The 26,987-nt window shown below is 41.1% G+C and overlaps 1 protein-coding gene across 6 annotated transcripts in view; it reads left to right on the top strand.

Moving 5' to 3' along the window:
• The window catches only part of PCDH15 (protocadherin related 15), a 1,027,345-nt gene that overhangs the window by 905,900 nt on the left and 94,458 nt on the right, over nt 1-26,987 (top strand). For all 6 annotated transcript variants that reach the window (XM_054831779.1, XM_054831776.1, XM_054831775.1 and 3 more), the window contains 2 exons: nt 102-326; nt 16,793-16,909. In XM_054831779.1, the coding sequence (XP_054687754.1) occupies nt 102-326; nt 16,793-16,909 (342 nt within the window). The remainder of the gene's footprint in view (nt 1-101; nt 327-16,792; nt 16,910-26,987) is intronic.

Here is a 26,987-nt window from a genome sequence, read left to right as displayed (position 1 = left end):
ACTAGTTTCCTTTTTTATATTCTTTAAATCTAGTGGGAAGTTTATGTGAAAATGGATTTTGTTTGGTCTAAAGTACTTTTTTTCTGTATGACATGTTCTAGGCAAAGGATGTTGATCTGGGTTCTGAGGTTAACTATCGAATTCGGACGCAGGAAGCACTACAGTATTTTGCACTGAACAAGTATACAGGCGAGTTATCCCTTTTGAAGTCCTTGGATTATGAATCATTCTCTGACACAGAAGCAACCTTCACCTTTCTTGTGGAAGCCTTTGATAGCAAGGGCACTATGCCTCCTGGTCTCGCTACCGTCACAGTGAGAGTAAAGGTAAGAGGAGTAACTTGTCAGTTGATAACATCCTCTCCTATTTGTTACGAACGACTTCATCAGCTGTTACAGGTGTCCTGATGAAACACCAGAGCACAGTAGCAGTATGTCTACTTCCCTGCTTTTTCACTTGTATGAAGCTCCTGCCTTTTTCTGACAGCAACTTGTTCAGTTAAACGTACACTTTATAGCAGCTATAATTACTTTGCTATATGCAATTACATAGTTAAATCTTGGCTCACAGATTTATGAAGTACAAGAATACTTGACACATATAGAAATGTGTAGCCCTTTAGAATCCCTGAAAGGTTGAAAGCAGTACCTAATGGAATTATTTGCAAAATGACACCATCACGTTTCAGTTAAAGCTCTCATAACTTGTAATTTTATGAACCATTCGGGTGTATTGAGTACTGATGTGGCACACCACATCCTCTGTCTCAGATTCTGCTGCTTGAAAATACAGAACTGCAAAGAAACAGGGTTATTTAATGGTCTTATGCAGCAAGTTACAGCATCACCTCTGGGTTTCAGTTACCTCACCAGTAATACGGGGATAACGGTATTTGGTTTGGTAATGATCCACAAATGAAAAGCATTTGTAGCTGAAACATTAGCACTTACCCATCTTAATTTGGTTGATGTACTCATGTCCAAGAGGAGAGGATATTTTAGATGCTTTAAATCATGCTTCCTTGCATTTACGAAGGTGCAGTTCTGGAGCCAGTCAGTCGAGTCCTTTTGCACAGTTGCCTCGTTTTTGTTGCCTTTGTCAATGAAGAACTGTGAGCTGTGGGAGAGAAGAGAGTTTAATTACTCGTATTTTAGCTAAGAAGCAAAAATTGTAGCAGGAACAAAAGCATAGCTCGCAAACGTGAACTTCGTATCTGACAACTTCAGTTTAAATGTAAGTCTGCAGAAAGTATTTAGCATATGTGAATCAGTCTCGGGTTCAGCTTACTGTGTATCTGCAGATGCTATGAATTGCCACATGATTTTGAGTAATTCTGTTTGTCAGTCTCTACTGAGCTCAGAATTATTTTAGGGACAGTAACTTGTCTCCAATTATTAGCTTTGATGACAACGTAAGAAGGCTTCTACAGTACGTCTTTGTCTCTGCAAAATTTCTCAGACTCAGATGCAGGTCACCTGTTTCCTAATAGTCTGCACTCTTCCCCAGGGGTTTCTAAGTCAGAGAAAAACGTAGCTTTTGACATCCTTCCCTGAGCCTGTTCTGTTATGCTTTTAAGGAAGAAGTTGCTCAAAACTGTTGGTTTTTTCCTAAGGGAAACTTTTTCCCAGCACAGTGAATTTTTGAAAGAATTGTTTGGGTTTGCTTGGGTGGTTTTGTTGGCTTTTTTTAAGGTACTTGTTTTCAAATAGGAATATATTCAGAGAAAAGCTGTCGCCTGCATCATAGGGCTGACCCAGCTGTATGATTGCGCGTTTGTATTGTATTCATTAATGACAGGGTACAGGGGAGCAGTAACAGTTCAACTTGGTGGCCTTAGTGTAACAGCAGCTTGCGTATTGTCAGAGGAGGTGGTGTGGGAACAGGGAACTTAAGGGGATTAGTAGGATCAAAAAATAGGTTTCTTGTTTTCCTGGAAACTCTTCCCACACATGAGCAATAAAAAGGGAGCACGATGCTACTTGTTTAGGACGGCAGTATGTGAGAGGCTGGAATATGGGCTGGAGCCAGGAGTAATGGTTTCTGCAGTGAAGGGTGTTAGGCTGGGGACAGCACAGGGCCTGAAAGTGAATACAAGCAGCTTATATTTTAAATGAGAAAATAATTTCTTCAACTTATTTTCTAAGTGAGCATTGTCACACTCAGTCCCAGGCTGACTTTTGCAACAGATTAGTGGACATAATTAAATATTATATATATTGCTGAGATAAAGATGATGCTCAGGTTCCAGCCTGGAGTGAGAGGTAGAGCAGTAGGTTTTTGAGTGGCAGTTGAGAGAATGAGGGAAGGCTTATGGAAAAAAAAACATTTTTAATATCTCATTTTGTTGGGCAGATGTCATTAAAGGGTTATATGTCAGAAGAGGTGTCTGGAATAGAAAGAATGGTTTAATTTGAGCTCATAAATGAACTTTCCAGATACAAAATTTACAGGGGCAGGGAGGGTAAGATGGAGATTGAAATCAGAGCCTTGTGCTACCCATGTGACATGAGAAGGATCCACACGAGGACACCTGCAATGACTGGTTCAAGAGGCAGCATCAGGAGAGGGGTGCAGAGTCTTGGAAACCTAGTGAGAGCACGATGAAGAGCGGGCCTCGGCTGTGGAAAGAAATGCAGAAGTAAAAAGTGCGTTGCGATGTAGCTTGGGTTTGTTCTTCATGGAAAAGACCGATACTCCCCTTGTTCTGGAGGAGGAGAGCTGACGTGCCTGTGCTGGGGGCGAAGGGTCCTGCTCAGTGCAGAGAGGGCAAGGCGCTGACCTTCCCTTGAGGCGGTGTACGCCATGGACAGAGCCAACGTCAGCATGTCCTGGTAAGCTGACAGAGGGAACCGATTGCTGTCCAGCAGCTCCGTGAGGATGTTTACAGGGCACTGAATTCACCCCTAGGTCTCGAATGCACGATGGCGTAAACAACACGCATTATGTAGCGGTCTAGAGCCTCAGGCACGGTGTATTGCCTGATTCCAGTCCAGGCTTTTATTCCTCTGCAATTTTAACCGCAGTCCGAGCTGCTGCTTTAGGACATAGCTGAATAGATAACTCCTGATAAGCATGTTCATTGTTTCATTGGAGTCATTTATAATTTTTTGTTGACCAATTAAGATGTCTGCACAGGGAATTGAAGGGGTTCTAAAACTCAACGGTTTCTGCCAGACCATCTGCCAAATCAGAGCTGTGTTCAGGGACAGGATGCTTCTGCACGGGGAGGAACATCCCTCCACCATGGCTCTGGAGGAGTTGTCCCACTCAGCCTGTCTTTTGCTCCTGCCTTGGGACCAGGAACTGGGTGTGTCTTTCTTCTTAGTACTAAATGTGCTTTTACTTTCTATAGAAGATGATGTTAGAGTAATTATTTTAATACAGCGTTTGTGACCCCAAAGAGGAAGCAAACCAAGTGTAGATACGCTGTAGGCCCTGACATTAAGCTTGTGCCAATTGCAGTCTTTACTGACACCAAATTGAACTAGAGAAAACCAGAAGCAAGCATTACAGCAATAGTGGGTGCAAGCAGGGAACTCATGTAGCCGTTAGGGATTCGGTCCCTCTAATCCTCAGAGCATTACTTGTGTTACAGAGGGCTCCAAGTCCTTTTGGGCTTGTGCTGCTCTGTTAACATTTGTCATTTTTCACAGTCCGGCTCTTAACCGAAAGCGTTGTAATTTTTACTGTGTAATAGGATTCTGTTAACCAGCTATGGACAACGCGTGATGGTTTCATCTATCATTTATGTGATATAAAACTGAATGGGCAGCAGTGCAGTATACCCATAATCGCACTGATCTTCGTGGCTTGGGGGAGGGCAGGTACACACAGTGACTTTCTTTAGACTCTCGCTTTCAGCCTTTGGCATGACAAGTTACAAATAGTTTGTATTAACCTTCCCTGAACTTGATCAAAACCCAGATTGCATAGCAGAATACTCGCTGCAGAAACAAATCGCCTGTTACCTGCATGTCAGTATTGAAATACATTATTGGCCACTGCTGCACCCAAATGGCCCTTTACATTGTATGGATGTCCTCTGACTCTTTCTCCGAAGAAAGCCAAAGGTAAATTAATAAATTGTTGCATCCTTTCTGGTATTACTGAGGAGGAGTAGTACAAGTGGCAGTGATTTCTTCGTGCCGGAAAGATGCAAACAACCTCAAACAGACTGAGATTTTTCTTTTTGCGCCAGTTCTCAGATTCCTCTCGCTGCTTTCATAACTTTTCACCTTAACCTGATAGTAGTAATGAGTCATCTTGTCTTGGGATGTCACTAGGGTTTTATACGTGTATATTTATAACTATGCAGGTTAGAGATAGCAAGTTTTATCAGTCTCGAAAACATAGTTTAAGGGACAAAAACATGAGCAACTCCAAGAAACAATTTGTGTGCCATTTTTCAGTGGTTTGCCACTGTCAAGGCATAATTTCTCTCACCATGAGAACAGTGGAGATTTGCATTCACTCAGTGCTTGAGAGGGCCGAAGTGTTTGCTAAGAGTGCCTGTAGTGCATATTGCAGCACATGCAAGCATCCCCTCGCAATATAAATGTTTCCCGGTATTGGAAGAAGCAAAATCATTACTGTTCAAATAATGTGTGCTTATTATTAGGATCTAGCATTTGGAAACAATTACTATGCTAATAGAGCTTCTTAACGGAAACAGGACTAACCTCTTTCCAGTTTATATTGGTGTTAAATGAGTAATGTGTTCCTAAATAGATATTATAAGAATTTCTGCATCATGAGGCCTGTAAGGTACTTGCATATTTTATACTGTGACCTCTTCTTATTATTACCAGCATTATTTTTGTGTTACTTTATGTCTCTTTCTTGTTTGTTATAATGGCTTTTTCTCCTCCTCCTGCATTTTGGGATTGGTTTTGGTTTTAGTTTTTCAAGTGGACTATGTAGTGTAATGAAGCCATTATCTCTGGCTGTTGATTCAAAGGGGCAGAGCATCAAGAATAAGTAAAACCAGATCTATATGTTTCTAGCAATGCCATATTACAAGACTGCCCACCAAATATTTCATATCATTCCTACCATGCCTTAATCCTAGTGAACTGTTATAAATATTATAGAATGAACTTCCAGATTTAGTAAAACTGACTTTACCCATCAACATCAATACACATTTTGCTATCATGAGAGAGTACACAAACTGCAACAGTCACACTAGTTTTTCAAGAGAAGTATGCCGTTGAGAAGTTAGAATGATGCTTTAGGTGATGCAATATATGCATTGATTGGTACCTGTTGGAGGGGGGGGGCACACGTGAATCTTTCATAATCACTGTGAAAGTCTAACCTTCCTTGGGAGCTTTGTGTAAAAGAAGGAAACGAACCATGAAAAAACGTGCAACAGCTGAATTTTTATCGCTGGCCTGGTTGCTCTGAATGGCCCCTCATCAGCATGACTGTTCTTGTGGTCCTTCATGTTCAAGGTGGAAGCAAATGGCATGAGCTTGGTTGTAATGATGCCAGAGCAGTGCAGAGCTCCAACCTGCCTAGACAAGAAAGCTCTCTTTGTTTCTCTGACAACCTAAACCTTGAATCGGAACAGGGAGAAATAGAATTTGTTTGCTTTTCTAGGGTGGGAGGGTTAGAAGAAGCTGCGCGTTTGTGAATGAATCACCCTCTCAAACCAAACAGTCAGAGCCAACAGTAAAGCAAGGATGTGTTGGAGAAAGCATGCAGGAACCCAGCCTTTGAGGCAGTGGAATAAAATGTTAGAGCAGGAGCCTCTGCTCTCACAGAGCACGGTTACTGTACGGCTGCAGAGTGCTGGCGAGGGAGTGGCTTCCATCTCTATAAAATGCTTACATTATCACCAGGAGAGAACAGGAGAAGAGGGAACCACAGGCTGTCATTAGGAAGGAGGAGGGACGTTTTGGTTCAAACCCTGCTCCACCAGATGTTTAAGTAACTGTCCGTATGTGCAGCTGCCACTGCTTTCTCTTCCTGCAGGTATTTACTAGAAATTCACTCCAGTCTTGTTTCTAATGAGCAGGTGAGCAGTAATGCATCATTGCTTCCTTATGGTGGGATTTCATGTTATGGTGAGATTTAATTACAATAATAATGAAGATTTTCTGCCAGAAATTATACGGGTAATGAGGGATACATGGAAGATAAGACATGATTGAATCAGTTAAGGTCAAACACGTCATCAGTTTCTAGTCTTTCTAAAACAAAATTTAAGTTACATTTTTTCAGTAAATTTACATCCGTAAAGTTATCCTTCCTTTCTAACATGTAATGAAAAACATTTCCCATTTAAGCAATAACAGGGTAGTCCAGCACAGCAGCAGCACATAACTCACAGGAAGATTAAAATAATGAGCTGTATTGCCTCCAAAACGTAACTGCTTCTTTATCTCTTGGCATTAATGGAGTAACGGCATGGTGTTGGACTACGGTGCCAGTAAACAGATTTTTTTTTTTTTCCCAATCTCAACATATCTGTTCAATCATCTGCTAGTCATTTATTACCTCATATATTCCACTATGAATATTATCCCTTAATTTATATTATGAGCTGCTTTAGGGCTTGCTGAGCGGTAAATATGAGAGGCAGTCATACCATGTTAACAAGCCTCTGTTTTGTATAGCCTCAAAGAAAGAAGCCTGTGTAAAGAAGCACTGCACCCAATTAAAGACAAAATTCAAAGTGCCGCTTCATACAGTTTGTCATATTATCTTGTCAGCATCGTCACAAAGATTGTGAACTTGCTCAAAGTTACTCAGCATTGCTTGATTCTCTGACCTCAGTCCCTCTAAATTAGTCGCTGTGGTTGACACATAAATCTAAAAGATAGTTCAAATACTTGCGACACGGCTAGGAGTAGCTTTCAAGTAGTGGCGTACTTCAGTGGACTTCATGTAAACATAAAATTTAATTGATACCTTAGCAAATGAAAGTGTAGGATCGCAAATAAAGGTTTGCTTGCAAACTTAGGGACGTGTCTTGGTGGACAAATGTCCTGGTGAGACGCGTGAACCTTAAAGGAGAATACGGTGGTATGTGTTTATTTTGAGAGGCCAAGAGATTACCTAAAGAATGGGAAGGGACTTCCAGTTCTTGATACTCCAGTATCTGGTGAAATTAGGTATTTCTATATTATGCCAGGTAATGAGTTCCCCCTGCCGAAAGCTGCACTCTTCACAAGTGAAAACTTTGAAGGCACTCTTTCACACATGTGATTTGAAGTGGAAATAATCACAATAGGTTTTCCATCGCATATATGATTATTGATAATAAAATTAACTTGTTACTGCATTTGTAAAAAAAAAAAAACAGTTTTAAAGCTAAGAATCAGTGACATGAGTGATCAGGAGAATTTTTCTCCCATTACTTTTATCATATACATTAGGAAGTACAAATTGTTCTGTGCTCACCTTCTTTGTATAAATTACAGGAACTGACTGATGAAGTGAAAGAACGAATTACAGAGGAAACAAAATTGAAAATGTCTTGAAAAGAGTTATTTTACTTCAACGATTTTAAGCCACTGTACAGTTACTCATTTCTAATCCCCTTGCAATCAATTTGAAAGGCTAGATGTACCCGGATGTGTAATACTCTGTTGCTGTGAACATCTCCGCAGAACTATCTGGGTAAATTACAACAAATCACTCATTTAAGTTAATAATACCAGTCTTTTTAAGGTCCCGGTTACTGTCCCAGTTCTAGATAGTAGATTAACCACCTACAGTAGTTCTTTGGGGGATTGATAGTGGTTATTAAGACCTGGAGAATAGTGTTGTATCCTCTCAGCTTGCATGAATGTTTGCTTAGTGAAAGAATAGATACAGTGTACGTGCATGCATGATGCATAAATATATATATCTCAGTCAACTCTCAGCTCAAAGTAAAGATGTGTGGTTGTATTTTGCTGTAGCTGTGTACATGGTCTGGTAGACATTTAAGGAAGAGGAAAAGAGGTAATCTTCTAGTAAAGGGATTACAGTTGAATAACATTTCTGGGTTTGTTTCAGAAAAAGAAACTCACCTGTGAGAGAATGGTTTTCTGAAGTCCCAGCTCAAATTCTCAGTTGTTTCAATGCTGAGTCTGTGACTCCAAATCCAGAGACCTTGTTTCAGAAGAGCTTTAAAACTTATTTTTAGACTATCATGTAATTTAAGATCACGATGACATGAAAGCATATGAAATTTGCATTTTAATATTAAATTTGTACATTTGTACTGTTGTTGATTAGCATCAAATTGAATGGCTGTGGAGACTTACTAAGTTTAATAATAGAAATATAGTCAAATTGGGATTTGCAGAAATTGAGAAATTACAGAAAGAATTGAGGGCACCAGATGGCTATTTACCAGTTAGCAAGGACCAGAGGAATGGATGGTAAGAAAGTATGGCACTTATAGGTGCTGTAGCTGCAATGTAGTGATGGCAGGCAAAGATCTCATCCTGTGCAAACATCAATAAGCACCGCGCTGGAGAGGTTTCTGCCAAGGGATGACCTGCACTTGGCATTGCCTTTAAAGCTAAGCAGAGCTTCAGGAACCCATTGCAAAGCATAGGCGCATCAAAATGAAAGCACTTGCTCACTTGGCCAAAAAAATGTTTTGTTAAAGGGCAAGATAAGGTCTTGTGGCAGAGGTCCTTGGGTGCTTGTTACAAAAGGCTTCACTCCCCACTTTCCTGGGTTTTTTTTCATTAACTGGTAGTTAACAGATGAAGAAATTGAAAATTATTGTGAGAGATTAGTGTGAGCGAGGCTGCTCCACATGCAGGGCTGAGCCGGGAGCCGAGGGTGACAAACGGTGGGCAGTGCCCTCCCCGACGGAGGGCAGACCAGCAGGCTCCATCCACAGCCCCAGACGTGGTGAGGGCGTGAACCCGGTCTGGGTCTGTCCAGGGACTCCGGCCAGGAGCAAAAGGGGATGGGGCCAGAAGCAGGGCTGGGGACCTGTATCCTGTGGCATCACTGGAGCAGCACTGAGGGCCCTGACTGGGCTGAAATGGGGTGCTGGGCCCAGGAGTGCAGGGTCTTGTGAGGCCGGGCCAGTAAGCGCTGTGGATGCCCTTAGGCCCGTGATACCTTGTGGCCTTTACCATTTTCTCATTCTGCTTATTTAGTAATAAAACTTCTTGATTTTTTTTTTTTAATTAGGTGTTGAATGACATCTTTTTATGGTTAAAGAATGCACCAGAGAGATAATGATTTTCAAGAACAGTGATACCAAAACATCCCTTTCCTTTCTGTAGAAGAGAGTTTCATGGCTATTGTAGGGGAATGTTAAATGTGCCCTTGGAAGTCCCCAAACAGCAGGGGATTATTAAACACCTGGAGGCAGCTCAGATGGGAAGGTACCAGCTCTGGTAATGTGCACATAGACTTAAGTGGCAGATGGTCAAAACGAAATGACAGCAGAAAATTACAGATACATATCTGTAGTTGTAGAAAAAGATGGGGAAGGTCTGAAAATTTCAGTGTGTGACATATGCTGTGCTTTGAAGTAAACCTTTTTACTTTCTCCCTTTGTGGGATTACGTTATGTACATTTAACGTCAGCGGAAGGAGGGATCACTTTAAAAATATGGGTTTTTTCCTATTATACTTGTGACAAAAGCCAGCAGACTGCAAAAGAAGCTGTAAATGCCTAATACGCATTTATTAGCTCGGACACTGTTCAGTCACGCTGTATTTATAGCGAGGGAATGTTGATTTGCACTTAGATATAGTTGACTAGAAACCTTGGTATCAGCAGATGTAATCCAAGAGCACAGTCCTAAAGCGATGGGAAAAAGACATGGATGTACTTAAAAACTCTTCCTGTAAGTATTTACAAACCAAGAAAATGTAATATTTAAGAAGCTAACAAACATAATGAGTGATTTTTTTCCACAGGTCAGAAATAGGAGAGTAAAACATTTCCTCAGACTTTTAGAATCTTTATGGTAAGATGTTTTTTGCTTTAGCAATTCAGGCGAGAAGAAAGGGAAGCTTTGTGCAAAATTGCTTTTGGAATTCAGGCTCCCCACGTAGGCACCTCTACACGTACTCTGATAATGGTAAAAATCATCTAAACAGTGTGATTTTCTTAGTGGTCTAGATAAGTCAACAGAATCTGTGATTTTGGTGTTGACAGGAATTTATCCCTCTGGAACTGTTCGGCAGATTAATAATTGGATTTTGCTGTCATGGAATTACAGCTATTTTAATAAATAATTGATACTTGATTATCATTAGGTCACAATCTACAAAAACAAGGAATTAAAAAATCAGACTGATTTTTCTAAGCTGCAGAAAGCCCCAAAACCTTGATGACTAGATGTAAAAGAGTATAACCCTGTCTTGGTGAGAAGGAAATTGGGAGAGGGTAAACCATGTTGATTTTTATGGGTGTTGAGGGAGGAGAGGCTTCGCTCCCATTTGGTAGGGCTGCCCTCTAGTGCACTGCAGGCTAAAGACAGCAGTTTTTTTCCGTGCGCTAACAGGGTTCCCTTTGTAGGATAAAAGGGCATTTGCACAAATGATTGTGTCTGAGACAGACATAGATATGCATACATAAATATATGTATATACACGTAAATATATATCTCAAATATATTAGAGTGTCATCTGGAGTTGCTTCTGTTTGTGCGGAGATAGCTGATGAAAAATTAACTTTTTGCTCTTGATTTTTCTCTTTCAAAACATGATTTCTACCAAAACACATTTTCAGAAAGATTTATAATACTTTAGAAAGTCTTTAGGTTAGTGGTAATACTCAAATCAGACAAGCCTGTCACTCACCGTAATGTTGCATTGCATTAATTGAAACATGGCAACAGGCACAAGCTGTAGCTCACTGGAGTGAGAAGGGGCCATATCCTGATCTCTCAGCTGCCTTGCTCTCAGCAAGGGGCTGGAATCCTGGAGTATCCGGCTCCTTCCTTCAGGCAGGGTTTTCCAGGTACCCTGGAACTGCCATAGCAACTCCTGGTGCAGCTGACCTTCCCAGGCTGCGCTGCCCGGTTATGTTTTTGAAGTGTGGGGTTTTATTTTCATAGACGCTTCTCGATCCCTTGGGAGGTGGATTGGCAGGACCCACTGTGGAATCAGAGAGGAACGCTGGCACTGCTCCAGTTTGTGGCAAAGACTGTCATAAATCCTGGTGACTCCAGGATCCAGGAGCTGCCGAAGCGGCTGAGCTAGGGCAGTGAGCATGCGGATCCGTACCGTGCTGCATGCACAGGACACCCTGAGCGGTACGCACTTCAGACGAAGTTAAGGGGCGGTGGTGGTGTGAGGAAGAAGGCAGACACTGGAATCCAGTTTGTGTGTTTCCCAAATTAGCAAATGAGGAGGAAGAGGGGATTATTTCACCCAGATGTTAAATGCTTATATTCTTAACTTTGTGGAGTGCAAGCATTAGAGGTCTCTTGGTGTCCCTGTAAATCAAAAATATATTAATGTCTCTGAAGTCCATTTAAACTCACAAGTTAATTTTACGCTGGGAACACTGTACTGCAGGTATTTTTCTTCTGCTGTAGCTGCGTATTGCCCTCCCACGTCGGCGGTCACCACCTGTCTAGGAGCACCTAGTTTAGTATTAGTGCATTACAGCTAGTGACTGTCTTAATGATTTTTAAATTACATATTGATTTGCTCCTTAATGCCTTTCCTCCCCCATGCTTTGTTTCTCCTCATTGGCATTCCTAGATGACTATCGTGCACCAACATTTTTGTTCAGCATTTTCATGATCTTTGCAGACAGGTCAATATTTGTTTCCTACAAAGCTTTTGGTAAATAACAACCCTTTAAGTCTTGTGAATGAGATGTCTTGTTCAGAGGGCAAGGCAGCTGGTCAGGAAGTGGGATCATTCACATGCTGAGCATGATGTCTGAGCTAACAAATGAGTTGGCATCAAGAAATCTCTTGATACGTCTTTGTTTGCTTTTGAAGGTATTAATGTGGACCCTCAAGAACAACAGTATTTGAGCATCCCTCCCATATTGTGCTTCCTTCATGCTTGATTCTTAATCCTGGTGCAAGGGACAGATGTAAGGATGTGTCCTGTTCTGCTTTTATGTGCTGCCCAGTGTGAGCGACGTGAAACAAACCCAAAGTGGTAGATAAAGAGCATCTGTGTTAGGGAGAAAGCTTTGGGCTTTTATGCTTTGACTTTCACTCTGTTTTGTAAACAAAGATGTATAAAAATAGAATAAATGCAGCCAGGTGAGCAGTGACACAGAGACTGGTTTGTATTTATATATATTTGTGGCTGCTATTACCTTACTGTCAAAATACCCAGCCCAGGTATTTTAAAGTGATATAGAGAGAGAATTCATTACCTATATTTGCCGTTTACCTATTTTGGTGTGTGTCTGATAGTTAATAGCAACCTGGATTTATGTGACTGAAGCAGTGAACTGTGAACATTTGCATGAAGCTGCAGTTTGGTCACAAGAGCATGCATAGGATTATGCCCCATATTGAAAAGGTTTACACTATTTCTTACTACTTCTTACTACCACTTTGTGGACGGTTGCTACCTGTTGTGGTTTAACCCAGCAGGCAGCTAAAACAACCACACAGCCGTTTGCTTGCTCCTCCCTCGCAGTGGGACAGGGGAGAGAATCAAAAAGAAAAAGGTAAAACTTGTGGGTTGAAATAAAGACAGTTTAATAGGACAGAAAAGGAAGAGAATAATAATAATGATAAAAGAATGTACAAAACAAGCGATGCACAGCACTATTACCACTCTGAACCAATGCTAGAGCCAGTTCCTGGGCCGTGTGCCTCCCGGCCAATCCCCCAGTTATATATGGAACATGACATCATGTGGTATGGAATATCCCTTTGGGCAGTTGGGGTCAGCTGTCCTGGCCGGGTCCCCTCCCAGCTTCTTGGGCACCCCCAGCCTCCTCACTGACAGGGCAGTATGAGAAGCGGAAAAGCCCTTGACTGCTGGGCAACAACTAACATATCAGTGTGTTATCAACAGTACTGTCATCCTAAATCCAAACCACAGCACTGTGCCTGCTGCTAGGAGGAAAATTAACTCTATCCCACCGAAACCAGGACACTACCCTATTCCTAACCTGCGGTAAGGGATTGCACTCATGTGCTGCATCTCTTTCTATGCAAAGTCAGGTTTAGCAGTGCTTTAAGCAGAAGCCATTAAGCGTGGAGTAATCTTCACTTACTTAGCTGTGCAAAACCATGTCTGTGTCTTTGGTCTCCAGTAATGACAGAAGCCCAGTACTTTGGGCAAAAAGATAACATTTAGAGAAAGTCTCCCTGTGCTGAAAACTCTGTCGGGGAACGCTGATCACTGCTCGCTGTTAAGTCCGCTTTGATGAAGAGAATTGGACTGGGGAACTTGACTACAGGGGCACAGGTTTTGGGGTGGGATGGGGCGGATCATGGCCATGACCTCTTCACAGAAAATACAGTGTGCTTGCTTTCTGTGCTCTAACAAAACGAGGTTTAGACTGTATTCCATCCTTGGGGGTAGGGCTTTTTGCCAGAAAGTAAATAGTTTCTTTTTGTGACCTTTTTGGTACCTTTAAGAACCCATAATATGTAAAGAGAAATTATACCAGTTGAAGGAGATGATAATATCTGAATTTCTCCAACATTCTCTAGCAAAATCTCTGCTTATTGTATCAGGAATTACCCAGAAGAGTTGTTTCTTCCTCCCACCTCTGAACCGAGACTTTCACTAGAATAAAGCAAGCATTACAACAACAACAAAAAAAAAGCCCACTTCCATATCATCTGCATATGTTTTGCATGTAAACCTTCTGCAAAAAATTCCTGTTCTGCTTCTAGCAGTTATTCATCGTAGACATTTGTGATGAGCACGTGAGACCGAATCACCTGTCTGTAATGACAGCCTTGCTCTCTCCGAAGCACGCTTATTGCAGCTGCATAATGAGAGGACCTGTGGTGATCCTTATGGGCAGCTTTTATTTTGATAAAAATGGAAACGTTTAAGCTTGAACTCCACTATAAAAAATTAGTGGCTGCTCTAGGATTCAGGAAGAGATGAGCCGGGAAGAAAAGCACGTGGAGCTGTACTGTCTAGTTACAACTGACGCATTTTGGTGCTTATTCGGTTGGCTCGGCTGAGGTTTATGAGGCACAGTCGTGCATAAAGCTTGTCTTAGAGGAAAGATAAGTTAGAGAGGCAGAAAGCTTTCTGTCCTGCCTCATGCTTTGCTTTGTGTTCCTGTGTATTTTGTACTGATCCATGTATCTTGAAAAATAGGTGCGTTAAGTAGGATGACTTAGTCATTTTCTATAGCAGAGGATGCAGTGTATCAGCTTTAAATAGGATTATGCTTTCCAGTACCTTAAGTCAGAGATTCTCAGGCACTGAGGTCACATAAAGGCATTCAAAAGATAACAAAACCATCACAGGGGGATTCTCCTCACCCCCTGGTGAGCAAACAGCGGAGTGTGATCTCTTGCTGCTATGCCAAAGAGAAGAGCCCAGACGTCGCTGTGGATTTGCGGGTGCACAGAAACACATGGATTCAAAGTAAATTCAGAAATACAGATAAAAGGCTGGGTTATTCCAGAAACTTCACCTGCTTCATGGAGGTGATCCTTAAGCATCCAGGTCATGGGAAGCCAAAGCTGGGGAAAAAAAAAAAAAAAAAAAGAGTTGTCATAAGCATAGTATTAGGTCATTACCCCAGATGGAGATGTCAGATGGGAGGACAGAAGGTGTCTTCTCTGTGTGTATGTAATTTGTAAAAGGCTATATATCCCCCTGGGAAAATTTCAGGGTCTGCAAACCAAAACAGGTCCAAACACTGTGGGTTTTTTTTTAATATTCCATCCCTAACTGCCTAGGATGTCTGTACTCATAGCTACTTTGCGTCTCCTTCAAATAAAGTAATTCCCCATCTTTTCTTTGAGGTAGAATGGCTGTGAATGGAGTTGTACAGTGTGAGGTTGCTGACTCATGTTGGTTTCTTTGCCACAGCGATATATTGCTCTGGAGTGGAGTTTCTGGGAGCAAAATGGAACATAGGATAGCTAGCTTTACAAGCACGAGGTCACTTTGAAGAGTCGTGAGAAATAAGATTGTTTACATAAAATAGTCCTGGGTATTAAATTCTTAGATGAAGTAAATTGTTTTCTTGCAAACAGGTCAAGAAATTTAAATCATAAGATCCGGTGCCTATAATTCCATGAAAAATGCTAATATATTTGAATGTGAATGTTTTTCCAAAATGTTTTCATTTGAATGCTCTCCTAGTTTGAATTGCCTAGCAGTCACTTTTTGATGATCCAGTTGTCTCTCTGAAAATCAGAGAAAAAGCATTTCCAATTTCCAGTGCCTTGAAGACTTGAATTGCAGACCTTTGAGCAGAACACAATGCATTAATTATTCAGCCATTTACTATGTGGACATGTAAAAGTCATTTATTTATTTTTATATAGCTGTTTATTATACTGTTGTCTCCTCTGATGAGGTATGGATGAATGTTTTAAATTGTTCTGTAATACAGTGTGGTAGCCAGTGCCAACATATTTAATTTGCAGCATGAAGAGCTGCTGACAACAGGTAGAGGCATCGTTGTATAAACTTTGAGTAGCTGTGTTTGTGTGGGTTCCCAAGAGATGGGGGGCACCTGGATTCCCCCAGAGCTCAGGCACACATGCTGCTTTAAGGGGAAAAAAGTCTGTTCTTCATTTGTGGATCAGCAAAGTCACTCTTGTGTGCTGAAGGCATATGATGCTTCTTACTTGTTCTGCAAAAAATCCAGAAAATTTCATCTATATTCTTCATATGTGCAAAACAATGGAAATAGTAGTATGCAAAAATGAATAAATCTGTTTTCAGTAGAATTCAACCTAGGGAGGTGGCTCTACAGAAAAACACTGGAAGTCAGTTTTATTAGTAGAATAAAGATTGTAATTTAGAGATGTACATTTAATTTTTTAAAAGAAGGATCCAGATAAATTTTCTGGAAGTCTCTGTGAGAGAATTTTGACAGAGAATTTTTGTCAGAAAATTCTTTTCTGACAACTTACGATGGTAAGAAGGCATGCCTTTTTAACAACCTGTGATGCCAGTTGAGTTTCGGGATGTTCGTGGCTCCTGATGCATGGGGCACCATGTCACTGAGAGCCACGTGCACGTGCCTGCTGTGCTACCTCCGTGCCAGCTCACACAATCCCGCGTAGCCTGGTCGTTGGGTGAGGTTGCATCTTTCACACAAGGAGGTACCCATGAATGTACACATAGATAGGTGTGAAAGTATACGTATGTGCGTACACACATGGCTACGTCAAGGAAATTGGCCTTGACTCAAGCCCTCTGAAGCTTCTTTTTGACAACATACACGTCAGTCTGAAAAACACCATCTTAGACTCTCATGAGGTGTTGATACTCATCTGACATTGTATTTTCCCTTCATTTATTGCGTATTAGAGGTAACAAACACTGTCAAGCAGCAGCAGCTCATTCATTTCAGAAAATTAGCAAAGCCATGTTATGGCCCACTGCTCGAGAAGCAGGTGTCACGGAAATCTCTGTGTTGTTTACTTGTGAGTGTTTCTGCAGAATTTCCTTCTGTTGATCTGTCTCACATAAATTTTTTATTTATTTTTTTTAAACTTCGGCACCTTCCCTTTGTGTGCTAGTTTTGTGTGGTGGTAATGGAATTGAGAGCCGAGTGAGACTGTGAATGGCAAATAGGCTTCCTAATGAGGAAGGAGTGATTGGGTAGAGTTTGAAAAAAACGATTGTGAATGTGTCTATAATTTTGTTTGAACTTCAGAACTAAACTCTTAATTATGTTTTGCAGGATATGAATGATTACTCTCCAGTATTTAGCAAAAAGCTCTACAGGGGAATGGTTGCTCCTGATGCAGTCAAGGGCACCGTTATCACTACCGTTTCAGCTGAGGATCAAGATCCTCCGGTAAGCAAAAAGGTTCTATTAATACTCTACACCCAAGAGGGAAAAAATCTTTAACCCTCATAAGTGACCTAACTCTCTTGACAACAAAGGTGATTATTACGAGTTTCACAGAGCAGTAACTCATACATGTTTTATGTCAGCCTGTCCTTTGTCGTTCTGGACAGAGGCTGCATTTACAGTGATTGTTCCTGAAGCTGGCAAATCAATGATACAGCTCCTTTCTGTCAGAAAGATTTTTAGAAAGCTCTTTATCCGACTTCACAGAGTAGATGAATAAGAGGAATAGGCAGGAAGGGAAGCCGTGCCCATCTTTGGTACGGTTCTGCAGCTTAAAGAGGAAACAGAACACAACTTTGTAAGATTGTCGCTCTCTTGATTTTGCAGTCATTGCGTGTTTCAAGTCCGAGACATCACGGGGTCGTGTGGAACTGTACAGCCCACCAGCCAGCCCTATTGGATGTGCAGTATTTGAACTGAGTGCACTTGTTTGGGGGATAAAGTTTATTTCTGACACTGGCTTTTATCGCCGTTCCCTGGTGAAATGCTTGATTGACAGAACTGGGCACATATTTTTGGCTTGTTAGCTATTCTGAAGGGTAATACCAATTTTTGTAATCAGAGGTTGATGAACATTGGTGACCAGATGATACACTGAGGACAATAAAAGCCAAAGATGTTGTGCCAGACAGGTTTAATTTTTAATTGCTAGTGTTTGGCATATTAAGGAGAATAATCCTCAGGGAGAAGAGTTCAGAGAGAATGTGCCATGCACATTAAAAGCTGATGGCAGTGCTTTGACACAACTCAACTGTAGCTTAGCTAAATATGCTACATAGTAATTTATTAACCACCCAAGAACAGAAATGCTAAGGCAGTGTTTCTGTAAGGACAGTCCTGCAATCCCCTTGTAAAAAGTCCTAACGCACAAAGGTAAGTACATTCCCTGCAGGTGATGTGTATCAGTGGGGTAGTGCTGAACTCAGAGGCTTTTAAGGTAGTTTAGAACAGCTGAAGATCCAGGCCATTGTTTGTGTAAAGGATACGAAAGACAGTGGTATCATCAAGTAGGTAATGAGTAGCCATGGTTATCAATTACTAGTGCTACAGAGTATTTAAGGAACGCGGCAGCAGAGGACATAGACATTATTTGAGCGGTAAACAAAAGAAATGGAGAGAGGTGTTCCGTGATGGCTAGTCTTGGACAATTTGCAGGGGAGTATTAGGAGACGCGCGTGCCTGATTTTGAGTGCTTTGCTTGCAGAATGGAGCCTGAGGTGTGTGTTACGCTCCTTCCACAGGGCACAGGTACTCTAGAACAGGGTCCCAACTAGCCAACATGTTAATCACCAGTCAGCGTAATTAAAAGCAGACTGGTCAGCACACGTACGCGTTAGTATGTATGATCAGTAGAGCCAGCTGGGAGTTTCTAGTGTCTTTAAAGATGCTTTTAAAAACGCACAGCCTAGGACCGTTCTCTTCGTGGCAGTCATCCGCACTCCTTCAAAGAGACATCTGGGTGTGCTCATAGCTTTTAGCATGCAGCAGGAGAAAGATGATGTGGTGGTGTCTGCTCTCCTCCCTTTGCATCTTGTTACATTAATCTTGCAGGAAAAGCCTTTCCAGGGGATGTTAGAGGCCTAGGCTGCCTTCCTTCATTGACTGAAGGATTCAAACCTTTAGCTCTATTTCTGTGTGAAATACCTTAACTACTAGGAAGGAGGCTGGCCAGAGTTCCTGACTAACTTGAAGCCTATCTGCAGGCGTGGGGAAGTCTTCCAAGCTGGGAAGTTGCTGTAAAGGTAACAAGCCACAGCACCTGTGAAGATCAGAGAAATGCAAGCTTAACCAGAGTTGTACCACCACCTGGTCCTTTTCTGGACTGGAACCATTACGCCCAAGCAAGGGGATATATCTCTAGTAGCGTTGTAGAACTCTAAAATACAGAAGTCCTTGTTATAGCCCTTCAGAGGGCTTCATAAGTGTTCATATTCTTGTGGCCTACCTACACTCTTGCTCCCACTGCCCTTTTGCTCCGCGGAATCTGGTGCTTTTGTCTGAGCTCCTTCCCGGTTCCTGGGGGCACACCAGGCCTAGGTTTCCACCATTGTTAGTCACTGCTTAAAATGGTGATTGGCAGAGGAAAGTAGGCTTGATTGCTCAGATCTCATAGTCATTTGTTGGAAAAAAAATTAAATTGATTGAAGATGATTTGATTCTACTCTGTGAATGTCTTTTACTGTGGCATTTTGTGAAGGTCTTCCATACATTAAGTGCAATAATGTGGGGATTACAGAATGGAAATTCAGAGCAAAGTGGGCAAAGTTTCAGGGTGGCATTAGAAGCCCGCAAGGTAATATATTTACCCTATACAGTGCACAAAGGTACTAGCTCATTTTGCTAGCATTTCCTCCTGAATAAAACACTGCTACCACCAAATTGGTAAACTTTGCTTTCACATCAATGGGTCCGAATTGCGTTCAGCATTTCAGGGAGTTCAGCAGATGCTGCTTAGCTGAAGAAGATTGCCTGTTGCTCTGGCTAGGAATGACCTGGGAAGCGGGGAGGTAGGAAACACCCTTTTTGTTCAAAAGCTCTCATCCTCAGCCGTTAGCAGCAAGTAATTCAAAAGGAAACGCTCTGCCCGCATCGCAAGTGGAGTTGCTTCAGAAGGATCTGCCAGTGGAGAGTGGGGAAAACTGGCTGTGTATGACTGTTAAAACTGTGATTTTTTTTTTGATTGCCACAGTAGAAAGCTCAAATATTAAGTTCATTAGTCACAGTCCTACAGACCTGTTGCTACCCCTTGCACCAGTACGTATTTGCTCCTAGCAGGTTTATCGTACTGACCTTTGAGAAAAGTCTGCAGAAAAGCATGTTAAGGATCAATGAAATGGGGCAAGAAGATGAATTTCTATTCTGTGGAAATTTCAACATAAATGAGTTAGTGAGGATGGAAAAAAATAATTGTTCATTGGTGCTAGAGAATTGCTTTTTAACTTGGGGTTTTTTGCAGCTTTTATTTATAGCCTTACAACAAGATACTGTGGTCTCGAGAAAGTATTTGCCCATTCTGATATAAGCTCCATTTTATAATCCCTGGATTTAATGTGTCTAAATTTTAGAGAGTAAGATATCACGGAGATACTGGAGGAAACAATATAATTCAGAAACTGATTAACATATATTTGTAACAATTCACTGCACAGTATTTCCTAATGCAAAGTTATTTCACTTTTTCATTCCAGAAAACCCAAACCCTTCTGAACTCCTTTTCTAACATTTCTCCCTGTCACTGGAACAGATAAATGTAGAAACTGGGCATGGATAAGCTTGCATGTTGTTTTGTACAGCAGGTAATAATGGCCATCTCTAGGTGGTAGGAGAGTGGGAGAATAAAAACCCAACTGGAGTGCTTATCTCTCCCAGATTCCTTTCTTGTGATTTCCTCACCTATTTATATAAATTTCTTTTATACGGCGTTGAGTGTTTTCTATTTGAAAGGTGTGGGGATTGCTTCAAGTTCTGTGGAGAAATCGATGCACATGTATGAGAGAGAGATCAAAACCACTGAATGTGGGATCCTGTTTATTACCACTATCACAGGCATAAATGACAGTAATGTTAAGATAATGTTCTTTGAAATGAACTGTTGCATTTCTTTGATTTTTATGAAGACTTAAAATGAAGCTGCCCTTAGGCATTTAATGAATACAATAGCCATAAAAGTTAGCCAGCTATGGAGGAAAGCTTTTAAAATAGTTTTGGAAAGTTGGTATTTTATTTCAAACTAATGGCTGATAGTTTTTACTTTTGAAATAAAAAAGAAGATAGAGAAAACTGTCAGGCATAAATGGCTTTGTTTCTTTTTCTGATTGAGCCAACCTGTTTAGATGTTTTGCGCTACTGGCAAATGTGTATTTATGTGGAGCTGGCTTGGATATTAAGTGGTGTCACAAAGTATTTAACATGAATTCACCAGAATTTTTTTTTTTACACAGCACGCAATGTTTTCTCTGTTCAGCAAGAGTACCTTCCTCTAAACTTGCCTTAAGGGAAATAATATTCTTAGGAGTCATCATCAATATTTTAGTTGTTTGTTTTGGACTTTTTTTAACCTGGTGGAATCTTATTTGCACAGTACTAATACATCAACGTTATTAGTTCAGGAAAAGAAATACATTTCTATTGAGAAAATAATTGTGGCTTTAAAATATACCTAATTATCAGGACAGATCTAGTAGGAGCTCGACTAATTTGAAATATTCAAGCCTGAATTTTTCTGTTGTCATTTTACAGGTAATGTAGACTATTCCCCTGTCAACATTGAACTTTGCCCAGAGTAAAAGTCAAGCTAGATTTTTTTCATCATCTGCAATAAAAGCTTTTCAGACCTAATCATCTCTTCAGAGACTGCCCACCATCTTCAGCAAATCCCCACTGTGCTCTGCATTGTCAAATTAATATGGATGGTATGAGAATCCAAACTGAAATGCTCAGCACCTGCATGTGATTTCTGTGCACATGAAAGGCAAATTTGAATCTTGCAACAGCAGAGGAGCAGTTTGGGGTAGGAAGGAGATGTTGAACGGTGTCAGTAGAGCTCGGCTCTCTGTTTCACCCCGTAGCCACCATCCTCAGCCCACTCCACATTGGAGCCTCTGGCCGGGGGCTAGTGTGGTGCTGCCCTGTTGTTCCTCCTAGTCCCTCCACAGCAAAGCTGACCACAGCAGTGACGGGCATCTAAATGGTAGTAAAAAATGTCATGCCACTGAAGTCAACCTTCATAAATCATCATCTGTAGCGGAGTATGCAGGTATTTTACCTATTGCGTTACTTTTTGACTGCGGAAGTGCTCATTCAGTGATGTTCCTGAGAAACGATGATGGTTTTATGGCTCTGACTTCTAAAGGACAAGTCATAAATATGAATGCAAGCATTAAATGGTCAGTAAGGGTGGCACAGGTAACGGAGGTGAAAGATGAGAGGTCGGAAGAGACTTGTGGCGTAGAGTTTTCTGTTTTACAGTAGCAGTGTATTTCCAAAGTGATTTAGACAGTTACAGCATATAGGTATGGAAGGTGCCATGAGTGACTAATGGTGTGCTTCCAAAAGCGGTCACAAGGACTAAGAGTGAGCTTTTACTCTTAAATGAAGTACTGTTTGATTAATTTATTGGAGATGTAGATTAAAGGTTATTGTGTTTTCTTTAAAAAACTCCCCCCCCATCAAATCTCCATGCAGTAAATTATTTGCAGCTCAGTATATTTCATATATGTATATGTGTGAATGAATGAATGGCTGAGTTGGGATGAAGATGTGTAATTTTCTTAATGCCTAAAACATGAGGCCATCATTAGAAGGCAGCTGTTAATAAAAGGATTGGTTTGGTTGCAAAAATCCATGGATTTCTGGTTACCGTTAACAGTTACTAATTTAAAAGAAAAATTATCTATGCTAGATTCAAATGATCCCAAGTAGGTATTTCGTTATGGCTTTATTTTGACCTGTGGATTTCAAAGTGGCCAAAAAAATCTTGGCATGAAGGCATAAGAGATCTCAGAGAGTTATTCCTTCAGGTTATTAGTGAAATGTCAATTAAAACATAGAAACCAGTGCTTTTCACTAAAGGCCAGAGCAGGATTTGAAGGGCTGTCTTGAGCATATGTCAGTTTAAGTTCTTACCAGTTTCTCCTTTCCTTTCTTTTCCAGTTTGAATTCACTTTTTCGCAGTGACTGAGAATGTAAACGATGTTTCAGAAGTTACTTTTACATTTGATAAAACACTCTAATTTGAAATACCGTTCTGGTCATTGAACCCTGGTAAATTTTAGTTTATGTGTGTTTCATGGAATATCGTAAATCAACTTATTTTCCTTTGGTTTATTGGAACAATCCACAGTATCTTTTTCTACCATTTTAAAATAGTTTCATGGTATCTGACTTACCAAATTACTTAGTACATTCTAGAGTTGCTCACCCTGTCTTTCCCAGAAGAGTTTATGTCTAATTCCAGACACACTGCATGTAAAGAGTGAGAAAATACTAAGCAGAAAGTCAACAAAAATGGGCCGAGGGAGCCAGAGGGAGTTACAGGAATAGACTAGAGCCATGGTTATATGGCTGCCAAGGAGAAGCTTGAGTACACCTTCAATTCTTTTTCAGTAACTGGTATGCCTCAGTAAAATCAAAATCTTCAGTTTGTAAAAACATTGCAATTGAAATTGGTGAGAGAGTTGAGTGCGCTTTCTGTTTAGCATTTGAATAATCCCTTTAAGTTACAAGTGCTCCTGTATTCAAAATATTTTGTTGTGCGGAGATCCAAAAGGAGAGAGGGAGGGAGCTCTTAGACCAGCTGAGTGAAGTTGTACTGTTTGCGTGGGGGATCGTTGGGAAGCAGCAGATGGCTGAGACATCACAGCCGCCGTGCAGCCGGAGCGAAAAGGGTGCTAACGCTGCCGCAGCGGGAAACAGCAGAGACAGTTGTGTAGCCAGGGTTTCCCTCGCATATCATCTTGAGTTTTCCTTCCAGAAGTGTTGTCCAGCTGGAGCTTAAGGACTCTGTTCATCTGGGATGTCTCAGTATCCAGGCCAGTGAAGCTGTGCCTCTAGGTGCAGTCACTCAAACAGGCTTTGCTGTATTTGTGTTGCCAAAGTTGCTCCGGTGAGTGCCAGATAGGGCTCAAATACAATAAAACTCAGTGATAGGCGCGATTCCCCCCCCGCCCTCGTAAACTGCTTGCTAACTTTCCTGGAAGAACTCCACTGACCCTATTTGAGTTTAATTTCCCCACTGACTCTTTTGTGTTGAAGATGGTGATCTGACCAAAAGACAAACTCAGAAGTGGGGAAAGGTGCAGCCAAGTATCCTGTGTGAGGTGCATAACTTCGCAAGGGTTTTGTGTGGCTGGGAAACCACAGAAGCGCTGCTTCTCTACTGGAGCTGCCAAAGAAATGCTTCTAGCAACTAAGGTAGATGGGATAATATAGAAAAATATTTATTTTTAGGTGCTGCTTTGCTTTAGCTAACACAAATGTATGCAGCTTTGGTTTCTCTGAGATATTTTCAAGTCTTTACAGGGAGAAATACCTGGAGTCCCCAAAGCCTGGAGAAAGTTAGTGTCTGATGCTCTCACCAACACTTCTGAATTTTATTAGCACAGTCTTTAGCAGCCAGCATCTATTGCCATCTATTCTTCGGGCAAATAGGTGATCCTTTGTAGCTGAAGAAATCTGAAGCCTGTATCAAGGTTGGTGGAGATGCATAAATCCCTCAATTTGACATTGATCAGCTGCTGCGAGAGTCCTCGGGACTGTTGATAATATTTCCCCTGTCAGTGCTCACTTTGAGAGCTTAGCTCTCAGAGAATGACAAGTGGCCTGCCCAAAAGCAGAGCTGCTTAAAATGCGTCAGGAGCAGCAAGTGAAAATGCGTGGAACCAGTGCCTCGACGCTGCTTGGGCCTTCGGAGTGAGCCACCGTTTCTGCACTCAGCAGCGGTACGGAGACGCAGCTGAAATTGCTTTTAAACTGCCTCCGTCTTGCTGCTTTTCCATTCTGTGTCTTAGGTTTTGATTTAACTTAAAGTAAACGCTGACCCATACTGTACATGGCCACAAAAAACCCCCAAAAGGCATGGTATCTTTGTTTGCTACACAAATTATTGTATAGTCTGATTTAAGATGTCAGGGACAGTCACTTCAGGAGCAAGAGAAAGGAGAGCGAGAGGGCTCTTGTCAACCAAATGGTCAAACCAAATGCAGAGCAGAGCAGTGGTTTGCCTTGAAACTTTAGAGGTCAGACATGATCAGTCTCTAGACTGGGAAGGTTTTGGTGATGAGAAAGCGTTAAACCTGGATTATCTCCTGTTATGTACCAAAGTTTACAAGTCTGTATTTTAAATGAGACAATTGCATGTGGAGGGATTGGAGCGGTGGTTGCTTTTTTGCTTGGCCAAGGGGCTACCTGTGATTATGTTCAGGGGTTGTACAGATGGCTGTACACGTACCTTAGTTACTCGAGGACACCTGAGATCATCCTTGGAGAGAAGAAGAGGAGTTGTCTTCATTGTGAACAGTTAGTGCTTTATTCAAGTGGTGTGCTGCTGGAAGATGCCAGGCAATGACGACTCTGTTCTCAAAGCTCTTAACCCCTCAAATGTTTTGAAAGGAGAGCACCATGAGCTTTTTGATGCTGAGTTTGCTCGCTTTGTTTATCTGAAGGTGAATATTCCCAGGATTGATATAATTTGAGGTGTTTGCTTTTCCTGTATGTGCCTTTTTTTCTATGTTTTATCACTGTAAAAGCTGGGATATTTCTTCTGTGGGCAATTCCCCTGCATATTCTGATTGTGTTGATTTGAAATGTCAATAGAAACAGATGCAGAACACTAATTTTAATGAGTAGCCAGCTTCCAGAGCTCCAGAACATCCAATTTAATGGTTTGTCCAGTCTAGTAACACCTTGTAAGGTTTTTGTCAAATGGAGAGTAATTGTCCTTACTGTTTTACAGGCACTCGCTAAAAGTAAGATGCTAACAGGTATTTAATTAGAGATTTCACAGATATTTCATTGGAGATAAAAGCATTTTCAGGCAGGCCAGGGCATGATCTTTTAAAAACTATTACTGTTGGATTTCATAGTGTCTGCTGGAGATTTGTATATGGGAAACATGCCACAAATTCAGTGAGTTCTTGAACTCCATGTTATCTCATGGCTTTAAAAGTCCGTGTTCTTTCTGTGTTCAGCTGGTTATAGTTAATAATTCAGGATTTCCTGATTTAATAATTCAGAGTGTCAAGCCCTCTTGTCGAGTTACATACTGAAGAATAAAACAACTCAAATTTTAGAGTTTATAGAAATGAATATATACGAGTGCACCATTCACAACCCATAGCTGGTATAAGTCCCACAAAATCATTTCCCTTCTCTGTGGTTTGTCTCATCTCTGTTGCTTACTTTACTTTGAGCATGTTACACAGAACATGTGCAGCCACCTGTAAATTTTGGCTTTAGCATCACTTTCCAACTTTTGTCATAGAATTAACTTTACAAAATTTGCCTTAGTGAACCCTTCACGACGCAAATCATTCACATTTATCTATAATACCCTCAGAAGTTTTCTGACCATAGTCAGAACATGGCATTGAGTACAAAGGGACTTGGTAAATAAGTCTGGATTCATTATGCCACTATTCCATACTAGTACTTAGGGGTAAAATCCAGGTCATTTACCAGATGCGCATTTGGGATCTTCGCGAGTCGATGGTAAACAGAAGCAAAATGCATTTGTTCCTGCTCTGTCCTGGGCTCAATCATTGTGGGTTCGTACCTCTGTTAGCATTTGGATAGTGGGAGTAATAATTCCTACCTTCCTTCTGAATTACTGTCAGAAACGTACCTGAAAAGATACGGGAATTATTGCTGTGTTACATTTCTCACCATTTTCCTGCCTTTATTGCATTACAATTCCTCTGCAACCTCTCTGTGCCTAGTTGAGGGTTATCTTGACGGTGCACATGTGCTCCCTCCACGGCCTGTTTGCCCAGGGCCTTCGTGTGCAGCAGCCCCATCATCTGACGTAAATGTTGGGGACGTTAGGGACACAGGCGACAGGTCTGAAAATGAATGTCATTTCCCCAGAGCAAATGGAAACGTAAGGAATTATGCAGCTCTGAAAGAAATAATTGAAGCTGGATGAGCTTTAGCTCTAAGTTTCATATTAGTCTTGAACTCTCAGGAAAACTTTGGGTTGAGAGAATGAATGTGGTCCCTGCCAAGTACAATCCTTGCTCTGTGGTTTATTTGAGAGTATTATCTGCTATATTCGAGTTTTGTTGTAGACATAGGAATGCATCTAAATTAATTTAGAACAGAGGCAAAAGATGATTAATATTTGAGATAATTAAAACTTGCTTCTAAATAGATTTCCCTGGGAAATCTCTCTGGAGATTTTTCTAATTACATTGGTGCCAAAATATAGTAAATAAAAAATAAATCCCTGTTTTGTTATTTTCAGAAATGACAGGAGAAAAGCGTACTTGATAGTCATATCAGGAACAATAACCTGATGAGATTTTTG

The sequence above is a fragment of the Grus americana genome, chromosome 7 (assembly GCF_028858705.1).
Source record: "Grus americana isolate bGruAme1 chromosome 7, bGruAme1.mat, whole genome shotgun sequence".
Lineage (NCBI taxonomy): Eukaryota > Metazoa > Chordata > Aves > Gruiformes > Gruidae > Grus > Grus americana.
This window is presented reverse-complemented; position numbering and strand designations above follow the sequence as displayed.